At 41.8% G+C, this 22,743-nt stretch overlaps 1 protein-coding gene and 1 long non-coding RNA gene across 2 annotated transcripts; one reads left to right on the forward strand and one right to left on the reverse strand.

The window, feature by feature from the left end:
• Positions 1–1,819: 1,819 nt before the first annotated feature.
• Positions 1,820–3,795, reverse strand: LOC146500821 (uncharacterized). The gene is made up of 2 exons (XR_014869903.1): positions 3,707–3,795; positions 1,820–2,599 (listed from the first exon to the last, which is right to left on the reverse strand). It is a non-coding gene; the product is annotated as an uncharacterized LOC146500821 (long non-coding RNA).
• A 277-nt stretch (positions 3,796–4,072) lies between these two features.
• LOC146500822 (matrix-remodeling-associated protein 5-like) lies at positions 4,073–20,102 on the forward strand. The gene is made up of 12 exons (XM_085136071.1): positions 4,073–4,186; positions 4,701–4,920; positions 5,096–5,225; positions 6,508–6,749; positions 6,965–7,116; positions 7,795–11,357; positions 12,472–12,613; positions 13,246–13,381; positions 13,697–14,887; positions 14,978–15,185; positions 15,923–16,144; positions 16,281–20,102. The coding sequence occupies exons 2-12, from the start codon at positions 4,727–4,729 to the stop codon at positions 18,417–18,419; spliced, it is 8,319 nt and encodes a 2,772-aa protein (XP_084992197.1). The 5' UTR covers positions 4,073–4,186; positions 4,701–4,726; the 3' UTR covers positions 18,420–20,102.
• The last annotated feature ends 2,641 nt before the right edge of the window (positions 20,103–22,743 follow it).

The following is a 22,743-nucleotide window of genomic DNA, read 5'->3' on the forward strand; positions in this document are numbered from 1 at the left end:
GTAGATCAGCATAATCTGAAATACTCTGGTATCAGCCACCATGCCACGTTCAAAGTCACTTAAAACACCAATCTTTCTCATACTGATGCTTGTTCTGAAATGAAATGAGCAGAACAGGTGTACCTAATAAAGTGACTGGTGGATTACATTTATCAGATAGATAGATATATTCATTACACACACACATATATAAATATATAGATATATATTTTTATCATGCCAGCTTTACTGACACAGGGGAACTCAGAGAACATGTACAGCAATTAAAGAACCAAAATGCTGAAAAAAAAGGAAAATTGAATAATGAAAAACTAGAAGTGAGAGTTAATGAAATGCACAGATTTTTCTCTGCAAGGACTTTCAAAAAGTTTTTCTTTTCATACAGAATACATAATGTACATGATTTGAAATTATGTATCAGCAAACTTCTCTCCTCCTGGAGCTGTATACTTCCTGAATTCACGAGTCAGCACTCCAGTAGTTGACCTAGATAACACCAAACCCAGGAGATAACAAAGATAGACAGCACTGATGACCAATGTACTTTCTTAAAAGATCTCACCAAGAGAGACAAACAGAGCCAGAATACAGAAAAGTTCCTTCAAAAGGCTTTAAGATGCCTTTAGAAATAGAATTTTATTTAAATTCATTTAAAGTTTACCAATAATCAAAATAGTCATTTTAAAAGTATTCAAATCTTTGGAAGTCATTATAGCTTACATAAAGTCTGCATATAGTTTGCACACCTGGGTTCACATTTTGCTGGGCAACTCCTGTCAAGCTCTGTAAGACTGGATGTGCTGCAGATGGCCATTGCACTGCAGTACTGTCATGGCTGATTACTTTGGTTCACTGTTGTGCCGAAAGGTGAAACATCACTCCAATCTCAGGTCATGTCCATCCTGGAACAGAACGTCTTCAAAGATAATGCATTTCCTGCTCCCATCGCACAGGTTCTGCTCTGCAGTCTGCAGGCTTCGATCTGTATTGCATTTAAGCATTCCTATAAGCATCGTTATGGTGTGAAGCTGCCACCATTGTGCTTTACTTTACATTTACTGGGATTTGCCAGACATAGTGTTTGGAGTTTTGTCCGGATAGTTCAGACTTTAAGTCATCACATTAAATTACTTTTTTCCTCTCATGTTCTCAGAGTCCTTTTAAATGTAGTTTAAAGCAGCAGCCCAGGTCTCTTCTATGGAACCAATTTGGTTGGAAAAATTGCCTTTTTTAGTAAATGAAAATTACACTTGTAAGAGGTTAAGCGTGCAAAAAGTGGGGGGATTTAATTTTTATCTTGAAGTGACTGCAGGCTGTGGAGTGAGCAAGCAATGCATTCCTTAGTAACATATAATGAGTTCTTTTTTTTTTTTTTTTTTTTTTTTTTTTTTTTTAGCAATGACTGGGTACAAATTAAAATTACATAGAGCATATTCTGGTAGGGCTCCTTGACGTTGACATTTTTGGTGTTGGCAGGCATGATGATGAAGGATTTCAGTTTCATCTCCAAGCATTGGGTGGACAGATGTGATTGCTTGGTGCAGGGACTAGGGGGCTTGAGGGAAATTGTTAGGTTAAATCTAGAGAAACACACTTCGTGGTAACTCTGTGTTATTGACAGGATGGGTGTCTTTTTTTTTTTTTTTTTTGTATGACCTGGTTTTGTCTAGTGTATTACTGCAGCTTTCAATTCAGCTCAGAGAAATTTGTCAGTAAATACCTCAAAACTCTTGGCTGCCAGCTTCTCGAACTAAATATTTATTTATTCTTAGAACCAGAGAGCGGTAAATATTATTTTCTGTGTGCCGATAGCACACAAATAGCATCACTGATAGCATCCTTTATTTCCTCACTTGTTAAATACAGAAAATTGGACATTTGAGGTAAAGATGTCATGTTTCACTTTACAAAACTGAAAAAAACAAAAACCAAGCCTATAACTGGTGATAAAAAAAGCTAAGGGACGAGAGCTAATTGTTTATGCAGCATGTAAACCATTTACTTAATAGTGTGGGTCATTCTCCATAAGCCAAAAGCATAGTGCCTTTAACCCTCATTCTCTTTGCTCCTCTTTTTTTCCTCTTGACTCCCTTCATTCATTCTCGTCCCTCAAGGAGCCTTTATATTACATTATGTCTTCATTCCTTACTTGTTTCCAGTCAGACAGACAGTGGTTCATTTATTATGGTCCAATACATTCCAATAACAGTGATAAGTATTGTAATGAAGTGAGCTGGGACTGGGCCTAATGCTTTTTACAGTCATATTACAGCTACAGGGAATCGGTGCAGCATGTGAGAGCTGCTAAGCTCTCACAGGCCAACACTGCCTGCAGAGACAAGGGTTATAAGGTGGTGAAGACTGGATCATCTGTTGAAAAACATCAGAGGGAATTTTGCTGGTGAATGTAAAGCATCAAATCCCATCCACTCAGATGTCTGCGGATGTTCACTTGTCGACTGTCAAGCCAGCAGGTATGAACAGTCATTCAGGATTAGAGCAACAATCCATTATTCAGGCAGCTGATGTGAAATCTTCAAAACTTTTCAGTGGTGACCTTATTTGCACATCTGCTGCTGCACTTCAGTACTGCTGCCCCCTGTGGTGAGTAAAAAAACAAAAACAAACAACCTTTCGGTTCTGCTGGAAAAGTTTATTGAGAGACCTAGAAACTCAAGCAGTTTTTCTGTCCAGGGTAAATAAGGTGATTTTTTTTTCTCTCAAAAATATCGCTTTAATGACCTAAAGGAATGCAAAGAGCCTCTGCCAGGCCTACTCGCTTGTCACTAACTTACTGTGACAAATGGGGGTGGGGTTACTTAAAGGGGACAACAGCTGAGGAGCATCAGTCTATTTTTGCTGTCCCTTCATTTAAGTCTCACAGAAGGAGGTGTAATCTCCACGTGGTGCCTGAAAATTAGAGAAATTTTCAGTGGAACTTGAAAATATGGAAGCACATGTTACCAACAGAGGATCTCCCAATTAAGCAAGCTGCAGTTCAGCTTCTGCTTCAGTGTCCTTGAAAAAGTTGTGACACATCAGATGGATTAGAATAAGATGTAGATCCTAATGTGTACATCGGAGACAGCCTAAGGGCACAGGAGCCAATGAAGAGACAGAGGTCATGTCTTCTGTGTAATTTTTGGTATCATGGGTGCGTTTAATGGTTTGGTGAGGGTAATATGGTATTCTGTGTGCTCAGATTTTTTTCATTGCCCAATATATTTGATTACTATTACATTAAATTTAGTTAAATAAAGAAGTTTATTATTTTTTTCACCAGAATAATCTTCAGGCAGAGTGGAGGAGCCAGCTTAATGAAAATAGGTCAAAGTCATATTTACTATAATATAGTAATAAGGAGGCTCAGATGGATACCTCATAGTTTGTTTCTTTAGACTCTATCCTATTAATGAGCTTATTTTTGATGTCAGATCAAATTACAATATTTTTTGTTCACAAATTTCCACATTTCTGCAGCTTAAATTTACAAACTGTTCAGACAGTAAGATTATATGAAATAAGTAAAAGCCAGAATCCCTCTCGAAATTAAAATTATATAGAATAAATGCACTACGTTAAACTTCTTAGAGAAGTTATAAGAGCCTTTATCCGACATAAGAGTTTGAAAATGAGTTTCGGCGTTATTTTCTGACAGCTACATGCATTTGAGAGGAGCAGCAGCCCGAACGCGGTAACTTGTTACCTCTGGGTTTTCAGAGAAAGCCCCTCCTTGGATGGACCCTTCTCCCCGAGCGTCACTCGGTGCACTTCAGTCCAGTCCCCCTTTCCAAATACACATCCACTGTCCCATACACAAACACACGCTCGCACACATTCACACAGCGCCAGACGCTTATGCAAATAGTCCGCTTGCCACTCCTGCCGCTCTACTTTTGTAGAGACGCATGAAGAACTCTGGATGTTGTTAACGTACTTTAAAAAAAAAAAAAGTTTTGTGGAGTTGGAAAAAAAGTGTCATCACTTTTCAGGATTTTCTTGGCTCTCTTCTAAGGTGATAACTTTCTTGGGAATTCACTCCAAGTATCGGACCTGATGGGCGGATAAACTGCATAAATTTGCTTTTAAATTTCCGAACCGTGCAGCTGGATTAAAGTCAGCGTTTGATGGTTAGAATGAATAATTCCATTAAATGATTAAGTCCCCCGGACCGAAGGATTTCAAGGTATGTTGTGAAACGCGGTAAAAGAATCTATTTATCTCCAATGCTTCTTGCTCATCAGCATGATTTATTTAAATTTTAACTATAGGTCGAAAAGCTTTCTCATGTTTGGCTCTATAGTTGGTCTGTTGAATTTAAATGTTTGGCGTTTTTACGTTAATTTTGCGCTTGGGTGAGAGTAACAGAGCGAGCGAGGGAGAGGGCGGGGGTATTTCTAGCCTCCTAATGCGCCCTTTGACTTAAACCTTCATTCATATATCGCATCAGCCACACAGCTAACTACTTAAGCACACGCATGCGCGTCTGTATGTCTTATACTTAAATATCTCACCTTTAAGACAGGTTGCGGTGTTCCAGCATGGCTCTGTGGCTTGAGTATAAGTAAAAGTGTGAGGAGTAGCACTGTGGTGTCTACTTAAAAAAAAGGAAAGAGGTTATTTTGACAGAAGTTGTTGGAGAAATTTTGGTGCTCTTTGCTTCTCTCCATTATTCCTGACTTCCTTTTCCTCTTTTGCAGTGATAGTGTACTGTCTCCTCTAGTAAATGAAAATGAACCGGGGAGCGAATGTGCTTGCGGCTTTACTGGCTCTCCTGATGCTGGCACTTGTTGTGCCCACGAGCAAGTCCTGCCCCAGGACCTGTAATTGCTACCAGGCCAACGAAGTCCACTGCACCTTCCGCTCGCTGCTCGCTATACCTCCCGGTCTGCCTGCACACACAAGACGCATAAACTTAGGGTATGGGAACACACATACATCCAAAACAACAAAGTATGCTGCTCACACATATGTAACATATCAGAGATAACAAGCTAAAGCTTTTTTGGGTGTTTTTTTCTTCTTCTTTTTTTAAAATCAGTCAACACAGGAATTTTCTTTTTAAGTATACAGATGGTGTTTTGTTCTCTGGCAGGTTTAACAGCATCAGGAACCTCCATGACAGGTCTTTGGCTGGGTTAAGGAGGGTGGAGCTTCTGATGCTTCACAGCAATGACCTCCATCATCTTCCAGATGCAGCGTTCAGAGACATGAAATCGCTACAGGTAAACAGGAAGAGGAGAAAGACAATACTTCTGACCTTTCTCACTGGGGTTAGTGAATCTAATTGAACAGAGAGTGGGCAGTTTTATATATAAAACGCCAAATTACAACAAACAGTTGCCTCAACACCCCAGTGGGTAGGAGAGACAACATTTTGTGACAGTGGAGATAAAAAGTTACAATACAGTAGACCAGTAACATCTAAAATACTTGTAATTAACACTCTTGATAACACTCTAACTATGAGAGATGAACATTAAAACTGCTTGTCAAAGAAGGTTTCGGTTACTGATAACGCCAGTAATGTATGATTATCAAGATAAATAGTATTTGTCAAAAAGGTTTGGTGTAATTTAGAAACGATGCTACACTGATAAATGTGCCCAAATCCTGCAGTCATACTATTAATACCAAACTGATTCATTAGCTAAAGCTCTGATCTGCAAAACTAATCTAGAATTAATCAATCAAAGCGAACAGTCATCATTTCGTAGGTTCAAAACGTCAGCATTTTTTTCCTAATTTCTTTATAAGTGATGCATAATTTAGCAATCATCATTCGTGTCACTGCTTGGTGACAGGAAACACACTGGACATTTTAGAAGCAACCTGAGGGCAGAGTTAGCAGTCCGTGGGGAAGTGATATTACTCAACTAGCAATTGTTCCCTTCATCTCCCAGGCAGATGCTGATATATTTGCCATTCTGTGGTAATAGGATCCATATTTTCATGTGCTGACGTCTGCACATGCTTGATCCGTCAGCAGCTGGAACTCTTCCAGCTCAGTAGCCTCCCCAGAGGGCAGATTTAACGTAAGCCTCACAGAAACAAAATTCCACAACCTGATTTTCATGGTGTGCCTTCTTAAATTTCTGGTGGGATCTTCACACATGGCTGGAATAGCAATAGATTTCTTACAGTTTCCTTTTGGGGAAAGTGCAAAATTTTACATTTGGATAATGAGAAACCCCGCCAGTTCTAGGATATCCTTTTAGTTTGACCCGATGCACAGCATGAATATTTCATCTGGATATGCTGCCAGCAGTAGCTTTGTAAATGTTTTAACTATTTTCTAGAAATCTTTGCTTGTATTTTTAAAAAAATTACTCAGGATCAGTTGTTTCTACTTGGATTTTTACACATCTCTTTATTCTCATGTTATAGACTCATGTTGCCAGCATGTGGTGTCCAGTAGCCGACTTTTCTTTTCCTTTTAAATCAGCCTTAGATGTCTGTCCTAATCCTCCATTCCTTCTGCTCATTTCATTTCCTTTATTCCCACAGATACTAAAGCTAAGCTATAACAAGCTGAGAGAGATCTCTTCATCGCTGACCTTCTCTGGCCTGACCTCACTGCTCCGCCTGTATTTGGATCACAACCTCCTCCAGCACATCCACCCCCGGGCCCTGCTCCAGCTCCCTAGCCTCCGGCTGCTTCGTCTACAAGGAAACAGGCTGCATCAGCTGCACCCTCACACTCTATGCACATTGTCCCTACTGAATACATATTGCTTTTCCACACTCAGGTGAGCTTGTACACTTCAAATATTCAATGTAATAATCAGTGCGAGGGAAATCTGGTTTTAAAAGTATAACCAGATTTAGTTCTGCTGGTAGTCCTGAGAGTGAGGGCAACACAGTAATTGTTAACTTAAATTCAGTCCAAGCAGCCATCTGCTTTGATTCAGACTCTGCTTTCCCTCTGTTTTCATATCAGTTTTTTCTTCTTCCCTTTCTTTAGACACCTGGACCTCTCCAACAACAGTCTAACCACCCTGCCCAAAGACGCTTTAGCAACAGCACCTCTGCTGGAAACTCTTATGCTGCAGGCTAATCCGTGGAGCTGTGACTGCAGGATGAACTGGTTTCTTTCTTGGACTCTGGCTCACCCAGGTGACTGCCATTCCTGAAAAAATAATTTGTTTACGCTTATTGTTTTGTCTCTCTAACGTGTTCAGGAGAAGAAATAGATAAGGTGAGAAGGAACATTGGGAACAGACTGAGAAACAGAAGATTGTTTTGTTGATATTTCCACTTTATAAGCCGAGACCGAGAGCTGCATGCCAAAACCATTCATTTTAATGCATCTGGTTTTGTTATCTGAGAACCTTTGACCACTACCGCCCTCCACCTGCTTTTTGTCACAAATTATTCATTGTTTCTCCCCATTATCTTCCAGTGTGTTTTGTGGCTGTTATTGAGATGTGAGAGAAAGCTGGGTTGTGAAATGTGTCTCATTGATATGCCAGACTTAACTTGCCATGACTAATCCATGATGACAGCACTGATGTGTGTCCACTGAAATATAGGCTAATGATTCCTGTGTAGTAATGAAGTGATGCATATTTCTGATTTATGTATAAATTAAGTAACCATACCTAATTAGTAAGAGATATAAAGTGTAATGAATGCTTAAAATATGCTGCCATGACTAATAAATGACTATAATATGCAGTTATATGTTGAAAGAGCTAAAACGTGCTATTGTGTATTTGTATAGCTGCTATGACATTAGATATGGTAAGGCTGTCTTTTGTGATATCATTTTCTCTGTTTCCCTCTTTCAATTAGGCTTGATGAAATGTCCTGGTGGCCCACAGTGTCCATTATGTACATCCCCCAATTCACTTCAAGGGCAGGGCTTGCTTGAACAGACTGCTTTAACGTGCAATTCACCAGTGATCCCGTCCCCAGGAAAAGAGGCACCTTTAGGGACAGAACCCAGTGAAATTAAATCAAGTGAGACCTTCAGAGAGCCCTTAGGCAGTGCCTCACTGGGTTTGTCTGATCAGCAAGGGTACAGTGTTGATCTGAGTTGCAACATCACTCAATCATCCGACTCCCAAGATATTGCTCCTCCTCCAGATCTCTCCGTGTCCTCATCTTCTCCTCTTCCTCTCGCTCTCTCGCTCTCTCTGGAGTGCCCCGTGGAGAGACAGAGCTATGAGAAACTTTGGAGGATTCTGGCTTACTACAGTGAGATTGCAGTTCGCCTCGAGAGGGAGATCATGCTGAGTAAATCCCCAGCGTTGGCCTACCGCTATAGGCAGGCAGCAGAGACAGAAGGATATTATCACACTGGAGTCAAAGCTTCTGTTAAAGCCAGGCCTCAGTGGTTAATGCAGCCAGCTATTAGCATTCAGCTAAACAGAGCGCAGTCTAATGGACATAAGGTTCAGCTTATATACTCAACAAGAGTTTCTGCTCATCTTGACCCTACCTCTCAACTCTCATCATCCTCTGCTGCTTCTCACCCTTGGGTGATGATTTCAACTAATCATACTACCACAGCACTGGCTGCAGTAGCAGGCAGTAAAGTACAGCTACCCTGCCCAATTCTCACTTCTGGCAACCCCAAAGCACAGTGGATTCTCCCAGATGGATCTGAACTCCTCTCCCCCTCTAGCACCTTAGATGGCAGGCTCCGGGCTTCAGGCTTTGTTTTACTGCTACAAAATGTACAACTGTCAGATGCTGGGATTTACTACTGCGTTGCCAGGGCTGGAAGGGATGTAGATGTTCTTCCTCTGCATCTGGCAGTGGAGGAGTCTTCTGTTCCGCATTTAGGAGAGCAAGTGGGGCCTCCTGTCACAGGGACAGTTGGAGAACCTGTTAGTTTGCCTTGCAGGATGTCTGGTTCACCAGAGCCTTATTTAAGCTGGATTTTGCCAAATGGAAATGTGGTACGCCGAGGAACTGCTGTGCCAGGTGGACTCACCATAGAAACAAATGGGAGTCTCTATCTGCCTAACCCCTCCCTGAGGGATGGTGGTCATTACCGCTGCACTGCAGTCAACCACTATGGTAGAGATGCTCTGTCAGTGCAGCTGATATTAAATTCACAGCATATCCCTGCGCTTAGGACTTCGTTTCCCAGAGGACCACAGTCTGCTGCTGGCCGGTCAACCAGGATAAGAGCTCCTTTATTACGTGACATGAATGAAGGATCAGGGGACGGAGAGGAAGTGGAAGAGGCGACTGTTGGAAATAGAAAACGCCCAGTGTTGTTTCAGGGACCCCCAAACAGACGCTATCCCATTGGAAACCCACAAAGACGTGGGCCTGTAAGAGAAGGCTCCCGGAGACGAGGCGGTGCAGCTTTTTCATCCACAGACCAGAGAAGAAACCTCTTTGAGAACAAACGTAGAGTTAGCACAAGCAAAAAAAAGATAGATCCACAGAAATGGGCTGACCTTTTGGCTAAGATACGTCAAAGGACTGCTCTCGCTAATCGTGGCCAACTTATCACAACAGAAAAGCCCACAGCTGCACCGGTCCAAGAAGATGAAGACAGAGTCACAATAGAACACGAGGAAGATGATGATACAGATAGAGGTAGAGGTCAGGGAGCAGGACTGGAAGCAGAAACTGAAGGGTCGTCTGTTGATGATATTATTCTTCAGGAGGAAGAGTTACAGCCCATTCAACCTGTTAACACAGGAAGCCAGACAAAAACAGAGATAAAAACAGAGACTGAAACAGACTCTGAGACAGAAGAAGGTACAGAGAGGTCAACAGAAAAACAGATAGAGAATGAGACAGACACACTCAAGCAGACAGAGATACCGGGTTCACAAACACAGACAGCAGCAAACCCAGTGACACGGAAAGAACCGGTCACATCTTATCCAGTGTTAGGAACAAATGAAATTGTCCCAAAACCAGTTGAAGGAGATGAGCGAGAAGTGAACCCCAATCCATCAAGAACGAGACCACAGAATCCCCGACAGCGGTTCTTCCCTAATTTGGTGCCAAACTCCCGTCCCCAAAGACCTCGGAACTCACACAGGAAGATTGGACAGCAGAGACGAATCATCAACAGGCCCAGGGTGCAACTTTTGACCCCAAACCAACGTCCCCTGGAACCCACAAACCCAATAACCCCTGCTGTGACACCTGACACCACTACAAATCAAATCAATATGTTGTCGCTGGTCTCAGCAGCCACATCTGCGGGAATTTTGTCGACACAGAGAGACCATATTAAGACTGCTCCAAATGATGTTGCTCTGAATCTTTTTGACTCTGCTTCATCATCTTCCTCCCCCTCACAGACTCCCTCCCCCTCATATACAAACAGATACACACCTACAGCTATAATGACTCACTCAGGCAAGAGACCAGACAGGGAAGAGATACCAGACAGTGAAGAGTCCACTCTTTTCAGCACACCAGCACCCACTCATTCTAATTTTGTCATTTCAGAAACACATGTGCCAGGCACACATACCTTAGCACACAGTATACACAAACACACAGAAACACAAACAGCCTTAGGCAAGCATATTGACACACCCCCAAACAAACACAGTGAAAAGCTGGGGAAGAATTTTGTGAGCATACTATATGAGTCTTCCTCTCCAGCAACTCACTCCTCCCTTGTTTCAGTTTCCAGTGCAGCTACTACAAAAACCATAACAAATCCTACAACTGTCCCTAAAAAGGTTTATTCTAATGCAAATGCCAGCAGCTCTAAAAGTACATCTTCTGCTATGACTAATGAGTACAAGCTTCCCACAACAACTGCAATTAATCCTAGGATGACCATTTCCACCATATTTGCTAAGACTATTATTCCAACATCTAGCACTACCAGACATACTGCAAGTGCTTCTACCTCTGCTACACCTATTCTTACATCTACTACTCCCGCTACTATTCCTGTAGTTGAACTCTTTACCACTACAATAAACCCTAACAATAATGCTTTTATTTCAACTACTACTGATACTAGCACTACTACTAGTAGTTCTTCAAACTCATTCATTGCTACCTCCCGATTTCTTAACCCTCCATCTACTGCTACTGCTTCTACTACATCTGAAACTACTAAAACTACTACTACTACCACTACTCCAACATTTACATTTTCAGCCAAAATTCCCTCAACTTCTAGGGCAGCTACGCCTAGCACACTTTCCAGTACTGCTGCAATAATGACATCAGCAAATACCAAAACATCATCCCGGGAGAGGCCAAGCATCGACCTAGCTGACCCCAGAGAGAGGTTTGCCTCTGGTGCTCCAAACCAGAGTCGGCCCCCCACTGACTGGAAAAACGCCGGCGCTAATTCAATTCCCGATTCACACAGCAGCAGGACTAACTGGTCCCCTTCATTCCCTGTGGCACCTGGGGTGAGTCCAAATGAATTCAAATAACATTTCTATTTTATAGGTAGTGCTACCCAAAATGGGTTTTAAGGCAAGCACACACACACACACACACACACCTACACACGCACACACACACACACACACACACACACACACACACACACACACACACACACACAGTACAAAGAGAATAACAGCCAAACTAGGACCGCCATTTGTTCTTTTCTAGTGTTAATTCAATTGCAAATTAATGTTTCCCAATTTTTACTTGTTTTTAGTCATTTAGTCATTTATGCAGTGGGTAATTTCTTTAAGTGCACTTTTAAATGTAATTTGCAGTTTATACACGCACAACTCACATTAACATTTCTTTACCAAGTGAGTGCCTCTGATGCTCCAAACCAGAGTTGGCTGACCCAGAAAAAACAACACACACACACACAGACACACTACACCCAACTCTGCAAGCCCTTGGGGCAAAATCTAGATCTCCAAACAGTCTAATCTCTATCCACATGACCTGCAATTAAAATTAAAGGATGTTTATGACAATTCTCCAATTTCATGGATTCTCCAGAGCTCTGTCAGAGATCTAAAGAAAAAAACAAAATTAAAAACACGTGTTCCACAATCAATAGCATTATGTGTTGTTATGCATTATGTGAGTCTAATCCCATGGGATTTAAAGTAATCAATTGTTAATTAATTTACAGGCCTTGTTGGCAAGCCTCAGTAGATTAAACAGGTCTGTCTGAGATCACTGTGAAGCTATATTATATATCTTATTCCACAATATCCTTAAAATTTTCTCACTATTTAATAAAAATAATAAGAAACATTTTACAAACTGGCAGCTTTTAAGCCCCTGTGAATCAGACTTTTCATGCTGATTCATAACTTCACAAATGTGTTTTAATTTGCCTGCTTGCTGTAGGTTGTTGGAAGTCCTCCAGTCACTGGCTATTTAGTTAAGAAAATGAAACTCAAAGGCCAACATAATTCAGGCCAACATAATGAAACATTTTAAACTTGTAAAGTTTAAAATGTTTCATTAGTGAATCCCAGATATCTTTAAAGGTTTGAATATTTTAAAGGAGTAAAATTCATTATCCAGTGATTTAATGTGCTCTTGTAGGCTCCAGTCGTGAGATCCAGACCAAGGATTGCAGACCCACACGTCAGGACAGTGTCATTCCCAGCAGAGAGCACTGCCAGGCTGACTTGTGAAGCTAAAGGAGAACCAAAACCCGCCATCACGTGGATTAAAGTCGCCACAGGTGTGCACACTGCAGCATGCATTTATTCTAACATACCTTAAACAAAACACCCTGAGCTATGTCAGTGTGTAATCCAGTTTACTGCCACTTTAAATCTGTTGCATAAACTCAAATCATGGAACAGGCTTCATGTTTATTCTTTTAATTTTGCTGGAAAACGCAGCAGTGCTTATTTCGCATTCACCAGTTTATTGCATATGTGCATGTCTGTATGGTATGGTCTAAAATCTATTGACTTTGCATTTAAAGCAGAGTAATTAAAGGTTTACACTCTGAGGTCACTAATGCTAAAGAAAATAAGCCTCAGCTTTAATATGTGCTATTAATGAATACAAACACATTTTACTGTGATGAAAAAACCCCATTAACAACCAGCATATACACTGGCATGGACACAATAGGCTTTTCTCTAGCTTGCCATGTGGGAAAGACATCGCAAGCAAGTAATGGAACATTTTGTGCACTGCATCGCTGACTTTACTTCATGCTGTGCCATTTGGTGTGCCCCCGTTCCTCCTTTCCTCTCTGTCTCTTTCTCACCCTCTTAACGTTTTTCCTCACTCTCTTTGCTCGTTGCTGCTCTTTGTGTGTGTCTGTCTGTCTTACTCTCTTGCTGTCTGTCTTTCACTCAGGAGCGGTGATGTCAGTCCACTCCAGAGCTCAGCGTTTTGAGGTCCTGTCAAATGGCACCCTTGTTATCCAGAATATTCAGCTGCAGGACAGGGGCACATACATCTGCAGTGCACAAAGCATGCTGGGTCGTGATAGGTGAGGTTACTGATATATGTTATGCATACAGTATGGTTGTGTAATGACAACAGGGAACAGTATTTTAATATTAATGACATCAGCCTACAGTAATGTGCAATTAAATTACTCAGCATAATGTATATTGGGGTGCAGTTATGCTTGCTGAGTCTGTTGTTATAACAGCAAACAGTGACATACGCAGTAATGCAAACCTGTATATATAAAGTATGATTTGGTGTCTCTTATGTGATTTCTGATAGAGTCATGCATTGTGTGTTTGCCTTTACATATTTCATAAATTGAGGGGTTTTTTGCCCGTCTTCTTCATGGCAGGTTGCTAACGACCCTGGAAGTTTGGACTCGCCCCCCTCGTATGCAGCTGGCTAGTTACAGAGAAGCCACCATTCATCAGGGCGGAGAAGTGCACTTGGAGTGCCAAGCGGATGGTGTTCCCGCCCCTCTGCTCTCGTGGGTTCTGCCAGATCGTTCTGTCATGACATCCGCTGGCCCCTCCACCAGTCGAATCAGCGTGGACACGAATGGAACTCTTCATATCTCAGTAACTTTACCCAGTGACCGAGGAGTGTATCGCTGCGTGGCCTCCAACTCAGCTGGTGCTGCCAGCACCTCTGTGCGTGTACACGTGTCCTCGTTACCTCCGGTGATACAGCAACCCAGAGAGGAACACCTGCTCTTGTCTCCGGGGAGGCCAGTTTATGCTCACTGCTCAGCCCGAGGTGCCCCTCCACCAACTCTCCGCTGGCGAATCCCAGATGGGACCCTTGTTCGCCCATCCCAGTTTCTCCACGGCAACCTCTTTGTCTTGACCAATGGGACACTGCATATTCGAAAAGTCGGGTCAAAGGATTCTGGGAGCTATGAGTGCACAGCAAGTAATGCTGTGGGGACCGATAAGAGAACAGTGAAGTTAAAAATTGAAGGGGGAGCAGAAGGAGAAAGAAGACAGGGAGAAGTAAGTCATAAAGGAGTAAAAGCTGTTGCTACTGAAAGGCCACCTTCTTCATCACTCATTAATGACACAGGTCTGAGTATCTCTAACCAGCCCTCAAATCCATTTAGCTCCCCTAAATCTCCCTCGGAAAACTTCAAGACGTCGCTCACCTCAAGCTCTTCTCACTCCTCATCTAACCCTTACCGGTCCTCAAACTCATCACCTAAATTTAATAAAACAGTCACTGCCTCCCACACACACTTTACCAGTGCCAAAAAAACAAATTCTTCTTCTCTTTCTCCACCCTCCACAGGGTCAATAAATAAGAATAAAGTCTCACCCAGTATAACCAACACAAGAGTTGCTTCCCCTACAGACAGGAGAACCTCTACTGTTTTGAATCCCTTGCTCCTCTCCCCTTTTAGCAAAGCCCGTATTATTTCTACATCACCATCTAGTTCTACTGTCCCACAAGGGGGGATTTTACAGCTTCACTGCTCCGTAACTGGCAACCCAACCCCTATCATTATTTGGAGGACCCCCAGCAGGAAGCTAGTGGACCAGCACTTCAGGTAGTGGGAATGCCCACATTTGTATGACTACATATGTTGTTGATTTTAATAGCACTTCATCTAATTTAATTATCTACGTTTGAATGAAAGTTTTGACCGGCGTTTGAAGGTGCATCCTAACGGTACCTTGTCAGTCCAAGCTGTAACGGAGAAGGATGCTGGAGACTACCTGTGCATTGCACGGAACAAGGTCGCAGATGATTATCGCCTCCTGCGTGTTACTGTAGCTGCGAAACCCACCACGATTGAACCAAAACAACTGCTCACTCAGATGGTGTCAGTTGGGAAACCACTGAAGGTGAGCAGAAAAACAGAAATGTAATTAAATTGCAATTCTCAGCCGCTTCTGATGCAAAGTTTGTTTGATAAATGCACACAAGCGATTAATATTTTATTTCCAGTCTGTGTTTCTCACTCAATTTTATTTGAATCTGGGTTGTTATTAAGTTATAGTGTTTGCACTGCATATTTCCCGTGAAATAATTACATTCATTCATTCATTTTATGCTGTATTGTTTAAAATATTTGGCAAGAAATGTCTAAATCTGAACTGTCCCTCTCTTATATAAGTTTACTGTTGAGTTTTAGTGTTAGAGTTATTTCGTGCCAGGGTTGGTATATTTGAGTCCTAAAGTTCAGGTTTTAAGCTGGGATCTAAAAATGTTTTATATTATTTGGGTCAAAAAAGAAAGAAAAACCTGCCGACTCATAAATGTGCAGCTATGAATCATCAGCAGTGTTTTTCAGCAGAAAATAAAGCACACATCAATATTTAAAGGCTTGGTGAAAAATAATGTCAAGAAAAAAAAAACAAAGCAAGTGTGGGATTTTAAAAAATAATTATTTTAATTTAAAGATTTATGAGCTGTGTTTTAGTGTGAGTGTGAAATTTGTAGTGGCTTAGATGTGTTTTAGAGTGCAGCATGTAGTTGTTATTTATCATTTATAATGTTTCTTACGACTTCAGCTTTCATCCCAAACAAAAAGTCAACAACCTTTTAAATCATGCATCACTGGAACACTGATCCTCTGCAGGTGGACTGCCAGGCATCAGGGCTGCCTGACCCAGCTGTCCACTGGACCTTACCAGATGGAACCATGGTGAACAGCGTGTTGCATGGGGAAGACAGAGGAGGCAGAGAACAACGACTAACAGTGTTCAGCAATGGGACGTTACTGGTTCCAGCAGTAAGCGCTGGAGAAGGAGGAGAGTATACGTGTTATGCTGAGAATCAAGGCGGCCACGACACCATGAAGGTAAGACAAGTAATTTCTTCATCATTTTAATTAAATGTCTTTGTCATAAGCTGCATGAGTTATGAGTGCTTTCAAACTGAAGCTTTTACACAACTAAAAACACTAAACAATTCAATCATCTGTTCACCCCTTCAAGGTCAAAGTAAAGGTTATGATGACATCTGTTCCAACTTTTACTGATGACAGAAGCTACCATGTCATGAAAGTACGCCAGGGAGCAATGGCCCGAATTCCCTGCCGAGCCACAGGAAACCCTACCCCTACAGTGACGTGGTTCAACCCTGCAAACCGTGTTATCCCACGAAGTTTAGGATCTGGTTATTATTTTGAACGAGTAGTGGTGGTTTCAAATGGCACTCTAGAGGTGCGCGTAGCTCATAAGGTCGACACGGGAAACTATACGTGCCAAGCAAGCAACTCAGCTGGGGAGAGGAGCAGGGTGGTCAGGCTTGAGGTGGAGACGCCTACCTATGGATTGCATGGCCGAGTGGAAGGAGGTGGTCGGAGCAATAACAGTGGAACTGACACCAGATCAGGGGACAGTATTAACAATGGGGGGATAATCCGCTATGGATTGTCTGGAATCACAGACAAGCTGCATGACAACAGCAGCAGCAATGACAACGATAATGAGAGGATAAGAAACATTGTACCAAGCAGTGGTGTTAATTTGGCAATCAGTAGCTCTAATCCTGTCCTTAAGAATGATAGTCAAAATGGATTTAACGGGCTTGTGAGTGGAATTACAACAAAACTAAGCAGTAGCGTAATCAGCGTGGGGGTGAACCGTGCAAGGAATGTAAGCACTATAGCAAATAATACTGGAATTTATATGAATAGACCTAGTCTTATACACAACAGCAACAGTGTAGGTAACAGTCGCAGCACAGTTAGAGAAGGTAGTGCTGAGAGAAATCCTGCACGGAATATCAATGAAGTCATTGCAGGAAAGGCTAGTAATGACGCTAATACGAGCCGAGAAAATGGCAGGTTAAGTGGTAATTCGAGAAATGCTGGAGGCTTTAGTGGCACTGTGTCTAATAAAGCAGTTGGGACAAGCACACACAGAGGGGATGATTTTAATAGGAGCAGTAATCTAGGAAGGACCGACAGCAGAAATGGTGGTGAGTTAAGTAGTAATACTGATGCTAAAAACTCCCCCAACACAGTACTGGGTGTAGCAACGGCGGTGAAGCAGCAAGCAGTTATAGGTCAAACAATTTTTTTGCCATGCCCTTCCCAAAATTCCCGTCAGTCGCGTCTGTTCTGGCTTCTGCCTGGGAATGGCATGTTGCCATCTCCCTACTATGGCAGTCGTCTTACTGTGCACCGAAATGGTACCTTAGAGCTGCGGGGTGTTCGAGGGAGTGATGGTGGTGTCTTGGTTTGTGTAGTGAGAAGTGAGAAAGGAGAGACAACAATGCGGGTGGAGCTGGAGGTGTCAGACCGGCAGGAGGAGGTCAGTTCTCCACACAGGGAAGAAAGGGTTGATTTAACTAAGGTGCCACTCTCAAGAGGATTAGTGGAATCAGAGCAGTCCTTAAGCTCAAAGCCAGCGTCACCTGTGCTTTACCCGAGAATCTCAGTTACTGAAAAGCCTCGGCAAAGTGCAGTGAGATTGCCTGCACCACCTCACCCAGTTGGCCCCCCATCCTCAACTGGCACTGCCTCAGTGCCCACTGTGATCACCCAAACAGCCTCTCTTGTGAGCATCATTAATGGAGAGACCCTTCACCTGTCTTGCCCTGCTTCTCAAACACCTGGATTTACCCGCGGCTCATTCACATGGACCATGCCCAGTGGCAAGGTGCTGTCCCAGGGTGAGAGTGGTGATTCAGGCCGTTACTTAGTCCAAGAGGATGGAGCATTAACAGTGCAGCAGGCCTCTGTGTTCGACCGTGGCACCTACACCTGCAGATCCACGAGTTATGACTCTTCCTCAGTTTCAGTGATCACAGTTCCTGTTATTGTCATCGCCTACCCTCCGCGCATCACAACAGGCCCCTCCCCTGTGACCTACACCCGCCCCGGTGTCGCTGTGGAACTGCCCTGCCTGACCATAGCAACACCCCGGGCGACAGTTACCTGGGAAACACCAGACCTGATGCAGCTGAAGGTCATGGCTCAGCCTCGCATTTATGGGAACCGCTATCTTAGCCCTCAGGGTTCTTTAGTGATACAAAAACCGACAAGCATGGATACAGGATTTTACAAATGCACCGCCAAAAATGTGATAGGGGTGGACACCAAGGCAACCTACCTGCATGTTATATAACCGGATGAGACAACAATACACGCATACACAATGTCATGTAATAGAAGCACAGAGACTTCACTTCTTTGTACTGGTGTATAACCTGTTTGAGTGCTTATACTGTGTGTCCCTGATGCCCAAAGAAACTGCAAAGCCCTGTGTGGGAGATACTGATAAGTCTCAGAAAGGACACTTTGCTGATATACAGTTTATGTCTCATTTATGTATTTGAAATTTTGAATCAGGGGTTGAAAAACAGGTACAATGTTTCATGCAGGTGGTCTACACATTTGGTGTCTCACTGGTGTAAATCCTGTTTTTAATTAGTCCTCATTTCATCATTGTGGCAAAAATGTTGCATTTTTTCCTGCAGAAATGGTCTTGTTTCCCCACCGTGTGCTAAAATGTAAGAAAGGGGGAATAAGAGCAAAATGAATTGTTCACCAATACAATAACATATTTTCTTTGAGTGTTTATTTGTAAAATGTAAAAACATTTTCAACCCTCGTGTGAAAGATCAAAATGCGCTATATCCATTTAACACCGGCTCATTATTTAGCTTTATTACTTTACATTTCTGCTCTAACACTAAACAACAATGTACTGCACAATGTAGTATAGTGATTTCACACTATGCACTGTGGCCCTCGGCCTTTTTAGACATGACCTTACCAAGGTGCATGTTAGCAAATGGATTGGACATTAAAAAGTCTTTAAACCAACTGACTCTCTAGTCCAAAAACTGTGCAACGTCCACTTTGCTCCAGTTTGCATTGAAAATAACACAGGTTAGTTCACTGCTAGTGAGTCGCCCTCCTATGAGTGGTTGGGCTGAAACCATTGGAGCATTTCCAGTAGCGAGAGTATAGTTGATGTAAGCCGTCTTTATCTCTGTGCTACATGTGATAAACAGCAACTTTTTTGCAATTTATATGTTAAACCACTTATCTGCCGATAACATTCTGCCAGCGACGCCACACAGCGTCGCACAACATGTCAGTTTTTCCTTCACAACTGTTTCCATTCACATAGGTACAAATGTAATGTCATATAATACGATTGTGTTTCATCTGTTGTATATTTAAAAACAATGTTCTTCTTGCGTTTAAAAATGTCATTTTAAAATGTTGTATTTTCACGTGCTAACTAGGTTGGATTTGTTGCGGTGGTCTATATGTAACAAACCAGGAAAAAGAAACGTATTTGGCGCCATTATTTGCACTGAACTGCTTTCGTTAAAGCGTTCACAGGCATGTTGATGGAGGGCTTCAGTGTTATGATCTACTCGAAAAAGCAGATTCTTCAGGACTTTGTACTCACCTTCTGATTCCATTACATTTTCACAGCACTAATGGAGCCGAACATACGGTACAAAACATTTATGTTTCAACAAAAGCCAGTTTTTGAAGAGTAATGTTCAGGATTATTGTGATATTAACTACTGTATAGATGTCTGTCGGTACAAGCACCTGTTTTACACCTGTGCACAAAGCCAGGAGGTCATAGTTATATGTAGTCACTTAATCATTTTTTAAAAAATATTGTCCTTAAATTATTTGCCTTGTACAAACTCTGTTGTTAGACGGTCTTAAAGGGAGAATTATTATTAAATATGAATATGTTTGAAGTCTCACTTGCCAGTGATGAATGCTTCCTAGACTTTTAACACCTTCATTTTATAAATAAAAATGGGAAAAAATTAAATGTCAGTGGTTGAGTTTTGTTCTGAAAAGCAGCATGGTGCAGACAAAGAGCGAGTGCTAGTTTTTGGAGTTGGAAGGAAAAAAGAAAACACCTCGTGGGAGGGTGGGAGCGCAGAAGGAAACTTTTCCTTGAGTGTATGATGAGAACAGAAACTCCTTATCCATGGCTCAGCTGTCAGACGAGGAAATGGGGTCTTAACAGTAGATGAGACACATGTTGATGACATCATATTCGCCTCTCTGGGAAATGCAATAAAACTTCCAACAGCCTGCAGAGCAGCTCCACACGCCACCCTGCATGAGCTCACACCTGGTGTTTACACTGGGAGTCCAGTAAATAGGCGATGAATACTTTTGATTAATCCTGACCTTATGTACTGTATATATGAGCAGTGTGACGGTGCACAATATTGGCCATTATATAAAAAAAAATATTGGCAGGCAGCTAGAGTAAGGGAAAGCGAAGGAGTGCGAGCAAAATACCTCTGAACTGCTGCCAATGCCAAAACTGACGAAAATGCTGCACCAAGTAATTACTGCATGTTTTTTATTCTCTGGGCTGTCAACACAGCGTTCACACCATACTTACAGTATTTAGACTATTTTCACCTTTTTCAGCTGTGCACCACTTCTGCGTTTCTGTTTTGCATCGTGCTGTGAGGCAAAGGTTTATATCAACGCCACTCTCAAACCACAGTTTGAAAAAGTTTTTCTTTTTGCTTGCATGTTGCCATTTTTAATTTATATAATTTAGCAAGTGTAAAGTCACAGCACAGGACATGTAACACAGTCCAGCACTATCCCTAGCCCTTGAGGCTAAGGCAACACCATTTGGTTACTTTAGCACTCCTACATAGTCCACCAGTTGGCCCAGGGCAAATTTTTTTTTATATATCTTATTTTTCATGACACAGGATTGTTAAGCCATGGTTACAAGTTAAATCAGGTCCAGCTTTATCTGAAAAGAGTTTTTAGCCTTTAAAAAGTTCCAAATGTTTTTTTCCTCTCTTTTTCTTTTCTTTTTCTTTTTTTTTTTTTTAGCCGTGGCCTTAATGCTCTGTGATTAGACCATTTAGTCTAAATGAATACAATCAGCCCAAACTTGTCGATACTATTAGTCAGACCTGAAAATCAGAGCTGCTGAATAATTGAAGAAAAATGCTTCAAACAATGCAAAGCTGAAGCTTATTGATGTGAAGTAGTCCACTGATCAAAGGCGCCACTGATTAGAATCCTTGCAACGCACCACTCAATAACTTGGGGAGTTTGGTTTGAGTTCTGTGTCTAGAGAAAAATAAAGGGAAAAGGACCAACAATAGAATTTTGTTTTGAGCTCCAGTACTAAAGAAGCCAGTTGTTTTCTGTGAAACATGTTTTGAATTATCTTCTTTATGACGCTGGAGAATTTCCATCCACTGTGGCACTTTGACTTAATGGTTCCATGTTTGTGGTCCCTTTTAGCAAATAATTTACTGCCAATCTCTTTTTGTGCAATTGCAAACATACAAGCATATAACTAACTAATTAAGCATCACCAAGGCATTCTATTTTGGATTTATTTTAGTTGCACTTTATTCTATGAAATGACAAGATTAAAGTGTGGGTACAAAGCTCTCGACTGGATTGAAATGCATGCAATCCTGACGAGAAGAACTGTAATGTTGTCATTTAACAGCATGCCTGCAGTAGCATCATTACTACAACTGTCTGTGCATGTTCCTCAGATGCGAGGCTGATCTGATCAACTGCAACTGCAATTTATGATGACAATTTCTTGTTTTTTATTTATGCTAATAGCATCATAGGGATAATATCTAAGCCCCATCAATGTTAATGAAACAATCAACTACTAACTAAAACACACTTTATAAGCATCAATATTGAACCCCTCACACTCCCACTGCTATAGTACCTGGGAAATTGAAACGTACACAGAACACTTTGTAATGCAGAACCACTCATTGCTGCTACATCTGCTCACATTTTACATATTCACGTGGATGGTGTCATCACAAATTCGTCATGCCAGCTGAGTCTAGCATACTGACAAGACGCATGTCACGGTCCACCCAGCTTTCATGTTTGAATCACAGTGAAAAGACAGACAACAGCTAGTCAAATGTTTCTGCGTTCCTATTTCTCATTGTGTGTGTGTGTGTGTGTGTGCATGTGTGTGGTTAATGGAAAACACTCTCACAAAGAAAAACTTTTCCTTTTAATGAGTAAAGGCTCCTTCTCTGAAGGGTTTTTCTCACCGTGATGGGGAGTCACTTATCTGAACCACATGCGGAAGATATTTCAGACTCAGAATCTACTCTGCTACACAACTTGTAATCAGTAATGAAACGGCTGCATTACTCCACTTCTCCGCTGCACTTTATACCGTGAACGTATTACACCACCCACTGAGAGGCCTCAGACAACTTCATTACTTTCCTGTCTTTAATGTTGCTTTAGAACAACAATACACATTGGAGTGAAAAACACATTTTGTTTCAACGCCTCATTAGGCTGCCCATCACGAATGTGTTTTTCCATTTTTTCCCCTTAATTTTGCCGCTCTAAAGGAAATAATAATGATATGAATGTATGAAAATGTTCTGAAGTCTTTCGTTTCACAGCAATAATGATTATATAACTGG

Source organism: Neolamprologus multifasciatus, chromosome 16 (genome assembly GCF_963576455.1).
Source record: "Neolamprologus multifasciatus chromosome 16, fNeoMul1.2, whole genome shotgun sequence".
NCBI lineage: Eukaryota > Metazoa > Chordata > Actinopteri > Cichliformes > Cichlidae > Neolamprologus > Neolamprologus multifasciatus.

Excerpts from the sequence above, each read along its gene's own strand:
- LOC146500822 (XM_085136071.1), top strand. The coding sequence starts at position 4,727 with ATGAAAATGAACCGGGGAGCGAATGTGCTTGCGGCTTTACTGGCTCTC. Across the intron at positions 4,921-5,095 it reads ACAAGACGCATAAACTTAGG|GTTTAACAGCATCAGGAACC; the intron begins GTATGGGAACAC and ends GTTCTCTGGCAG. Across the intron at positions 6,750-6,964 it reads TATTGCTTTTCCACACTCAG|ACACCTGGACCTCTCCAACA; the intron begins GTGAGCTTGTAC and ends CCCTTTCTTTAG.